The 10,592-nt window shown below is 40.6% G+C and overlaps 1 protein-coding gene across 1 annotated transcript in view; it reads right to left on the minus strand.

Moving 5' to 3' along the window:
* The window catches only part of LOC126195388 (inositol oxygenase-like), a 34,868-nt gene extending 25,153 nt beyond the window's left edge, over window positions 1–9,715 (minus strand). The window contains exon 1 of the mRNA XM_049933979.1: window positions 9,582–9,715. Coding sequence (XP_049789936.1) covers window positions 9,582–9,602 — 21 coding nt within the window. The 5' untranslated portion in view covers window positions 9,603–9,715. The remainder of the gene's footprint in view (window positions 1–9,581) is intronic.
* Between the last annotated feature and the right edge of the window lie 877 nt (window positions 9,716–10,592).

Here is a 10,592-nt window from a genome sequence, read left to right on the forward strand (position 1 = left end):
AGATTTTATGGAACTGCTTCTGCTGAGAAATGTGACTTGTTGCTGTGTGTACCTACTCAACATTGCTGGGTGCCACTGATGGATTGCTTCTACTGAAATGGAGTCACCTGTTGCTATGTGCACCTGATCAACATTGCTGGTGCCACTAATGGACTGCTTCTACTGAAATGGTGTTACTTGTTGGTGTCTGTACCTACTCAACATTTCTGGGTGCCACTGATGGACTGCTTCTACTGAAATGAAGTCACCTGTTGCTGTGTGCACCTGATCAACATTGCTGGGTGCCACTAATGGACTGCTTCTACTGAAATGGTGTTACTTGTTGGTGTCTGCACCTGCTCAACATTGCTGGGTGCCACTGATGGACTGCTTCTACTGAAAAGATGTCACCTGTTGATGTCTGCACCTGCTCAACATTGCTGGGTGCCACTGATGGATTGCTTCTACTGAAATGAAGTCACCTGTTGCTGTGTGCACCTGCTCAACATTGCTGGGTGCCACTGATGGATTGCTTCTACTGAAATGAAGTCACCTGTTGCTGTGTGCACCTGATCAACATTGCTGGTGCCACTAATGGACTGCTTCTACTGAAATGGTGTTACTTGTTGGTGTCTGCACCTACTCAACATTGCTGGGTGCCACTGATGGATTGCTTCTACTGAAATGAAGTCACCTGTTGCTGTGTGCACCTGATCAACATTGCTGGTGCCACTAATGGACTGATTCTACTGAAATGATGTTACTTGTTGGTGTCTGCACCTGCTCAACATTACTGGGTGCCACTGATGGACTGCTTCTACTGAGATGATGTCACTTGTTGGTGTCAGCACCTGTTGACCATTGCTGGGTGCTACTGCTGGAACTGTCAACTGCTTATTCTTGAGCTATGGAAAGCGTTTATGTGAATATTTGTATAAACAGATTTTTTGTGTATTACTGTTTGTGAAAAGATATGAGACTCTTACCTGCACATATTCGTCATTGCTGACGCTATTGATTGAACTGTTTAACCACATAATACTTGTGTAAACTGTTATGTAAAGTCACATGTATGAAAAAATTTGTATTGCTTACTGTATTTTATATATTAGGTTATTGAAAGGTCAGTGCAAAGCCAAAATTTTATCTAGTTATATGATATTTACGTATTAATATTATTTTTTATTTTTGTCTGTATTTTTTTGACGAATTTGGTGGTATTTTCACCACCAATGCTGGCAAAAATACCATCAAATTCTAGCCGTGGAGGAAGGGCATATGAAAGGTGGCTACACTGAGCCACAGCGCCAGAGATCGCTAGAGAGCATTGTTCCGCCGCCTCCACAGGAAGTGATTATTGAGATGTCGTAGTGGGCAGTGCTTGTCCAGGACTCGTAGTAGTCAGTTGGTGTTCAGATGTGCTAGTAGGGAGTGCTTGCTGAGATGTGATACTGAAAGGTTCTTGTTCAGATGTGGTAATAGCGAGGCGGTGTGGAGATATATTGTAATTATGAGAGTGATTTTGGTCAATATATGAAGGTAACGAAACTTGATTTATTTTTCATTATTTCCATGTTTTAAATAATGTGTCATTACAGGTTCAGTCAACAAAGCATCTGGCTTGGGTTCTTGGATTAGAGTGTAATTGTGGTTCTCTTGAGTAATTATGGTATTTGTATTTTCTTTAATTAATTCAGTATAATGTTATTTAAAAATTGTTGTGTTGTTGAAGAAGAACCGTGCCAGATGCGTACGTTGAGTCACACTCCCACACACAGAACAGTTACTCTTGTGCTTGTTGTTGCGTTGGTTTTATAGTTGCTGGGGGCTTAATTAATTAACTGTGTTAATGAAAATTTCCATTTCATTCTTTGTTATTGTTCTAAGCAGTCAGATTGCGTAATAATAACAGTCAGGGCCAACCGTTACGAGACTTCGTAATCGGACAGACAGCTACTAAAGCAAAAAAAAAATTAAAATTATTTGCATTAATATTTTAATTAAGCCCCCATGCACTGTGTATGCTGCTCGGTATCCTGGACGACATCATCAAAGTGTCCGGACCGTTCGCGAGATAGTTACGTTATTTAAGGAAACAGGAAGTGTTCAGCCACATGTGAAACGTCAACCACGACCTGCAACAAATGATGATGCCCAAGTAGCTGTTTTAGCTGCTGTCGCGGCTAATCCGCACATCAGTAGCAGACAGATTGCGCGAGAATCGGGAATCTCAAAAACGTCGGTGTTGAGAATGCTACATCAACATCGATTGCACCCGTACCATGTTTCTATGCACAAGGAATTGCATGGTGACGACTTTTAACGTCGTGTACAGTTCAGCCACTGGGCACAAGAGAAATTGCGGGACGACCACAGATTTTTTGCACGCGTTCTATTTAGCGACGAAACGTCATTCACCAACAGCGGTAACGAAAACCGGCTTAATATGCACTATTGGGCAACGGAAAATCCACGGTGGCTGCGACAAGTGGAACATCAGCGACCTTGGCGTGCTAATGTATGGTGCGGCATTATGGGAGGAAGGATAATTGGCCCCCATTTTATCGATGGCAATCTAAATGGTGCAATGTACCGTATGATAATTTCCTATGTAATGTTCTACCAATGTTACTAGAAAATGTTTCACTGCATAACAGAATGGCGATGTGCTTCCAACATGATGGATGTCCGGCACAGAACTCGCGTGCGGTTGAAGCGGTATTGAATAGCACATTTCATGACAGGTGGATTGATCGTCGAAACACCATACCATGGCCCGCACGTTCACCGGATCTGACATCCCCGGATTTCTTTCTGTGGGGAAAGTTGAAGGATATTTGCTATCGTGATCCACCGACAACTCCTGACAACATGCGTCAGCACATTGTCAATGAATGTGCGAACACTACTGAAGGCGAACTACTCGCTGTTGAAAGGAATGTCGTTACATGTGTTGCCAAATGCATTGAGGTTGACGGACATCATTTTGAGCATTTATTGCATTAATGTGGTATTTACAGGTAATCAAGCTGTAACAGCATGCGTTCCCAGAAATGATAAATTCACAAAGGTACATGTATCACATTGGAACAACCGAAATAAAATATTCAAACGTACCTACGTTCTGTATTTTAACTTAAATACCTACCTGTTACCAACTGTTCGTCTAAAATTGTGAGTCATGTGTTTGTGACTATTACAGCGCCATCTATCACAAAGCGAAAAAAGGGGTCCAACGAAAACATTCCTATTTCCTTAGGTACTACACGAATATGTAATAAAAAATGGGGGTTCATATTTAAAATAACGCAGTTGATATCCGTTTGACCTATGGCAGCGCCATCTAACGGGCGAACCATAGCGCCATCTGGTTTCTCCCTTGAAGCTAGACGAGTTTCGTTCTTTGTAGTTTTTTCGTTTGATGCTTATTTCGTGAGATATTTGGTCCGGTCACGATCAATGGACCACCCTGTAGATTCCTATCCCCGCACAGATGGCCCGAAAAAATTTTTATTGTGAGTTTTTAATAGCCATGAAAATACACCCTGTGAAGAAAAGCGGAAACGGCGCACCAAGAACCGAATGGGACGCAAATCTGTAGATCTGATGTACATATGCAGATCCACAAGTCACTACAATTTCAGAAAAAATGGATGATTTTTTCAAAGGAAAGAGTTATCTGCAGGCGCCGCGGATAGTCACTGTTACCCACTGTTACCCACCATATGATGTGACAGCCACGAGTGATGGTCTGGAATGTCAATTCTTTGCATAGCAGGACCCCTTTAGTTGTCGTCCGTGTCACCTTTGTAGGACAGTGTTACGTCGACGTTATCTACGTCCCGTTTTGTTGCTCTTCATGGTAAGCCTTTCTGGGCTTACATTTCAGCAAGATAATGCCCACACAAACACACTGCGAGAGTTTCTACTGCTTCTCTTTGTGCTTGCCGAATCCTACCTTGGGCAGAAAGGTCGCTCGCTCACTTCCCAATTGAGAAAGTTTGGAGCATTATGGGCGAAGCCCTCTAATCAGCTCGGGATTTTGAAGTGCCAATTGGACAGAATTTGGCACGATAACCGTCTGGAGGACATCCAACAATTCTATCAATATCGCCAAGCCGAACAACTTCTTGCATAATAGCCAGAGGTAGAGCAACGTTTCATTGACTTCCTGGATTTGTGAAACTTTTCCTCTTGAAGAAAGCATTCAATTTTTCTGAAATTGTAATCGTTTCTTTGTCTGTACATGTACATCCCGTCTACGGATATCTCTTCCCATTCGGATAGTTCGTTCGTGTAGCGTCTTTTTTTATCTTTGAGTGTACTTACAAGATTTAAAAGAAAAACGCGGGGCGCATAAGTACATAACAGTAATGAGATGAACTATTCATGCATCATTTAGGTACTATATGCACCACACGCTTTTTCTTTTCGTTTTTATAGCTATTACAAATGAAAATGAAATGTGTGATTAGGGCCTCACGTCGGGTACACCTTTCGGTTGGTGTAAGTCTTTCGATTTGCGCTACTGAGATGAAATGATGATTATTAGGACAAGACAACACCCAGTCCCTGAGCGGAGAAAATCCCCGACCCAGCCGGGAAACGAACGCGGGTCCTTAGGATTGACATTCTGTCGCAATGACCACTCAGCTACCGGGGGCGGACGTTATTACAAATGCATACAAGTTTTCCGGATCGTTTGTATGAGGTTAGAAATCTGTATGTGGCTGGGAGGAACATTTTATTCCTGTAGTCCGATTTCAAAACGTGATATGTTAAAAATTCATTTTAGTTAAATAATTATTTTCTGCTTTTTGGTCTTGTTTATCTGAAATTTTTCAATAGATATCTAAAATTTTGATTAGAGTACAACAGAGACTTTTGATACATTTCAGATTTATTTCAATTGTATATCTGGTGAAAAGACCCTGAATAAAAAACTGGATTAGAGCTCACACAGAGGTTTACCGCAAACGTTCTTCTCACATATCATTTGCGATTGGGACAACACTCAAAAAGCGAGTCAATATTGCATTGTCATTCAGATCTGAGTTTTGTTTAAAATTTCAAGCGACTGTCTCTCGGAGAAAGTAGTTTAAAACCAGCTGCAAAATTTTTACCGAATAGACAGACAGATAAGAAAACAATATCTCTTCTTGCCACCCTCCCCTCTTTCCGGTACTGGGTGTTGTGTGATGTCCTTAGGTTAGTTAGGTTTAAGTAGTTCTAAGTTCTAGGGGACTGATGACCATGGATGTTACGTCCCATAGTGCTCAGAGCCAGCCGTCTAAACCGGTGATCCGTGTCCCTACACTAGCATGCCGCCTCCAAAGCTTTCCGATTCTTCTAATGCGGAATTAATATACGAGTACAGCATTAGTAGTGTGCTGCTAGATACACATCGGTTAAATATCTCTACATAATACGAAGCGATATGAAACGGAAGGACGGTAGTAGGGAAGACGGATCGTTGTCCAGTTTACTGAGAGATTTTTTGGAAAGTGCGGCTCACCTATAAAAGAAACCTCGTATAGAACATTAGTTCGACACACTGCGTACTGCTCGAGGATTCGGGATACCAACGAGGTCTCATTGAAGAGAGATATCGCTGCATTCAGAGGTGTGCTGCTAGATTTGTTTCTGGTATGTTCGATCAACATGGAAGTACTATACTAAGCAGATGATTTGTGAACTCAACTGGGAATGACTGGGGAGATTTTCGCAAAACGCTATTAATAAAATTTTGAGAATCGACATTTGAAACTAACTTCAGGACAATTCTACTCCCGCTAACGTACATTTCGCGTTAGGACCTCAAAAATAAGAGGAATTAGGGCTTTTACGGAGGCATGACGTCTTTCCCTCGCGCCATTTGCGACTGGAGCAGAAAAGGAAAAGTTTGGTATCGGTACAAGGTATCATCCGCCATGCACCAGACGGTGGCTTGCGGAGTACGTACGTAGCTGTAGATGTAGATGTACCCGCACAACACGCATGTCAGCTGAGACGTCAGGCGTCACCAACCTTTCTCACCGCCACTCCTGACGCTACCCACAGACGGACAAGAATGCGAGTTGGTACTGTATCCAGTTCTTAGCTTAAAATTTAAAGTCTTCCTCTAAGAAGACAGATTAAAATCAGCTGAAAAATTTTTAGCGAACAGACAGACAGGAAAGCGACCGAATAAAAACGTGGAAGAAAAAGGCCACTTTCGAGTAATTCTTGAGAAAAATGAAGTACGTGAGAGCTCTGAATTCCATTATTTTATTACGATGGTCATTTCTACCTGTGTTGGTAAGGGTCAAAAAAACATTTTCGCATCTAGAGGAGAATCTTGTTGACTGAAACTGTGTGAAAAGAGCTCGCCCCAAAGAAAACTGCCTTTGCTGTAATAACTGCCACCCCGACTAGAGTGTCATACTCGTGACACTCTCTCCCCTAGTTCGTGGCAATACAAAACGACCTGTCCTTCTTTGAACTTTTTGGGTGTCCTCCGTCAACCTCCTCTGTTAACGATACCGTTCCGCCCAGCAGGACTCCAGAAGAGGACTGACAACTGTACTGTAGCCTGTCTCTTCCGTAAATTTGTTGTATATTTCAAGAGCCTTGGGAACAAAACGTTATTTTTGGGTCTTCTTTCCCACTTTGTTTTCTATGTGATGATTACAGGTTCATTGTTCGTAATTGTAAACAACATGTATGTAGCTGAAAAGTATTAAATTTTTGTCATTTATTGTGTAACTGAAATTTAACTGTCACATGAATCGTTTATAGATCAGGAACAACAAAGGACCTGTGCTGATTTTTAGGGGAACCCCAGATATCACTTCTGTTTACTGGAAGACTTCCCGTCATCTACTTCGAACTGTGAGCTTTCTGACAGGATATCAGGAATCCAGTCGCGCAACTGAAGCGACAGCCCACTATTCGATTACCACTCTCTTATGAGGGACGTACCAAAAGCCCCTGAAAATCTGCAAAGATGGAATCAGCTTGAGATTTTCAGGGACTAGCTGATCGTCTACGCAGATTCTAGAAGTGTATAAAATACGTACTTGTAAACATATTGAGACATGAAATAACGAATTAACAAACTGCGCTGTGTACAATGCGATTATACATTTTGCGAGTTCAGTCGGAGGTACGAACAGTTAACAGATGATGAGAAAATAACTAGGGTAAGAATGAAAATATGTGACGATTATACATTTTGCGAGTTCAGTCGGAGGTACGAACAGTTAACAGATGATGAGAAAATAACTAGGGTAAGAATGAAAATATGTGAAAAGTGATTGTATGGGCAGCAAGAGGAATTTGCTTATGAAGGCGAAGGAAGTGTATTTCTATCATAACTGCGAACGGCACACACCTGTCGAGGTGGAGGAACAGAAAATGATTGTACAAGAAAGTAAATCTGTCCATCATTTCAGTAGATGATAATATGTTGATATATGAGGTAAACCAGCCAGGTACTACAAGCTAATTTCTGCACAGAAATTCAATTTATTACATTAAACGGATATTCAGCAGAGATCTTCTTCAGAAATGATCATCAGTAGAAAAGTTGGAAACTTATTTGCTGTTGTTATTAGTTATCGATACTACCAGGCCCATCTAACTACCAAAAAGTCCATTTTTATATTATAAAAAAGAATTATCAGATTCCTTAATTAGTTGCTTTGACAAACATGAATAATCTGGAACCATTCACTTTACGTTATCAACATAATTCATCTTTATACTTGAACGTAATGTGGCTATACAACATTTTCAGTTTTCTATCAAAGTTAAGATACAGCGGGTATCAATAATATTTGGCAAAATAAAAAATCATCTTTATTGTTAGGTTAAGTGAACTTTTCAAAAAAGTGGTGAATGTAATTGATCCTGTCTTGCATCGCAGCTATCATTTCTTTTCAACGATGGCAAACGGTTAGCAAATAAATTCGTTGAAGAATTTACATATCATGCATCTTCAATTAAGCGTTCCTGTCTCTTCAGAAATTTATATACAAGTGCCACGCTGTCTCGGACGAGCATGATTGAGAATGACATATTCTTGTGATGACATCCTTCTCTTCAAATTAAGTTATTTATCATTTATGTCCAGTTATCATCCAAATGACGTTAAACGAATAAAAAAATTGTTTCTTCCTACTCAGTTTTCATGTACATATCACCTCATAAGCGTTGAAGATGAACCCCACTTACTAATTCCTAAATGTTTGGTATATTTAAGAACGGTGTTTGAGTCGTAAACCTGCAGAATGAAATACACATGTCGTTCCTTGCTACTTTACACGTTAGTATTTGTCTGACCAATTGGATTGCGCAAGCAGATAATCTTCTAATCCCTGATTCAACTAAACCGAATCAAGTGTGTCCCGTAACATATTTTTTTGGCGGAAGGGGGAGGGGAGAAAGTTTAGTTACACTATTGAAAAAATTATTTTATAAGCTGTTAGTAAGTATATCTTCACGATATATAGAGATGCTAACATCAATGCCTCAGTTTTCTTCCTGCTTTCGTAACTGATGTTTAGGGTACAGGTTTTAATATGTATCTTATCATTTTATATTTTCTGTGTTCCACAATAGCTGCAGTTGTTTATAGGCTGGCGACACGAAAAGGTAGAGTCTATATTTAGCTCGCAGTTTTTACAATTTTTTATGTGTTGTTAAGCATTGAGTCTTACACAAGGTCAAGCGTTGCTAGAGTAAGTTATTGAGTAGGTGAATCACTTTGGATCCTGGTTGTTCCTCGAATACAGAACGAGAGTCGTATTGGGTAACTTCGTCCATAGAGTTTAGTTATCTTATTATGTCACTATTAGTCATTTGCGGAACTCATTTCACATGATTTCTTGAATTACAATACTGTTATTCTACTACCTAGCACTTTTACTGAGCGTGGAATTTCACCTTACCCTCTCGCTTCTCCCATCGACGACGACCTTTAGTATCTACCATCGTTACCACTGGTGCAAACATCAAGATTCGATTGTTAGGTTCATAGCTTCCGAATATAGTACAGTTAAACAGCATTAAGATTTGAAAGGCCTACAACAATATCTTCACTAAAGTAACTCCACTCAAGACGTAAATGCGACGGAATCTTGAAAATTTCTGCTTCAGAATTGTAACAATATGTCGTTAAAAATTATTGAGGAGAATTCTTGCTCCTCCAGCTCTTTCGTGTGTTAAACTAGATACTGCAAAATAATTTAACAGACAGCTATACATCTATAAAGACTATTGTCAAGCCAGTAAATTAACGCAATAGATCGACCATGGGAAATATGGAATCATTTATAAGATTTGCTGCTACTGAGCCGTTTTAATAAATTTCTGAAAAGGGAGGAAACAAGATGAGTGATTGTATGTTTTGTCGATGGCAAAGTCATTAGCTACGAAGCACAAGCATACACTGGTCATTGCTGGGACAACAATAGCGTACGGTCTTTTTGAAGATACCGTCCAAGAAGGGACCTGAGTTGTCGAGTTGAAACCCACGCGAATGCCCGGATGGCGGACTGTGTATTGTATCCCACATCTGGCCGTGAGAGCTCCGGTGCTCAGTAAACGCGCTGTGTACTCACCAGGGGCACTGCGGTGGCCATGTTGCTGAAGAGCGGGACTGCAGACAGTCGTTGACGATCAGTAGCTGCGTCTGTGGCGCTAGGACGAGTCGCTGGGTCTCCACTATTTATTCGGTGTAATTATCGTTTAGTTTCTCCAAGGTCACGACACCCGACAATGGCGAATGTCATGTGAGATTGCGTCAGAAACGTTTTTCGCCGTCTCTTGACCCCACAGTGTGCAAAAGTGCTGCCTATACTTACTGATAAGGTTACGAAGCCTATTAATGTAGTTAGCAGTACTGCCGGATAATGAAGAAAATAAAAGCGAACGCAGTATCAAAACAGCTGTGTGATTACATTGAAGAGTTTCTAAAAACAGAACAAGTATCAACGGAGAGAAATCTACGGACGTAATAGTAACTTGGGGGTACTTCAGGGTGGTATTATAGGACCATTACATTTTACATTACATTTAAATAACCTGGTGGATTACGGTGAAAATCCCAGGAGGCATTTCGCAAATGATGCTTTTGGATACAAATGAGTCGCAACGCTGGGACATAGTAACGAAATGCACGAAGATCTCGAGAGCATCGACAAATTGACAATTGACGAAGTAATTACACATAAATAAGCGGAAAGACCCATTATTGTATGATTACACCATTTCAGAGTAATCACCAGAAGCAGTCATATCCACAAAATAAACAGGAATAAGCGTATGGACCGATCTAAAGTGGAACGATCATATCAAAATTATATTAGGTAACGCAGATGGTAGACTGAGATTCCTGGCGAGAATCCTCAGGAAGTGTAGTCCATCCAAAAAGGAAGTACCGCGCGAAACACTCCTTAGATCAATACTGAAAAACTGCTAATCATTTCTGGAAACTGCGCAGGACAAGATCGATAGAAGACAATGTAAAAATTCGAACAAGAGCAGCACATTTCATTACAGTTGCATTTAGTAAATGGAACTGCATCGGTGTATAAAATTCAGTTATTGAGTCTTTATCTGCAGTACTTTGA

Source organism: Schistocerca nitens, chromosome 7 (assembly GCF_023898315.1).
Source record: "Schistocerca nitens isolate TAMUIC-IGC-003100 chromosome 7, iqSchNite1.1, whole genome shotgun sequence".
In the NCBI taxonomy this organism is placed as follows: Eukaryota; Metazoa; Arthropoda; class Insecta; order Orthoptera; family Acrididae; genus Schistocerca; species Schistocerca nitens.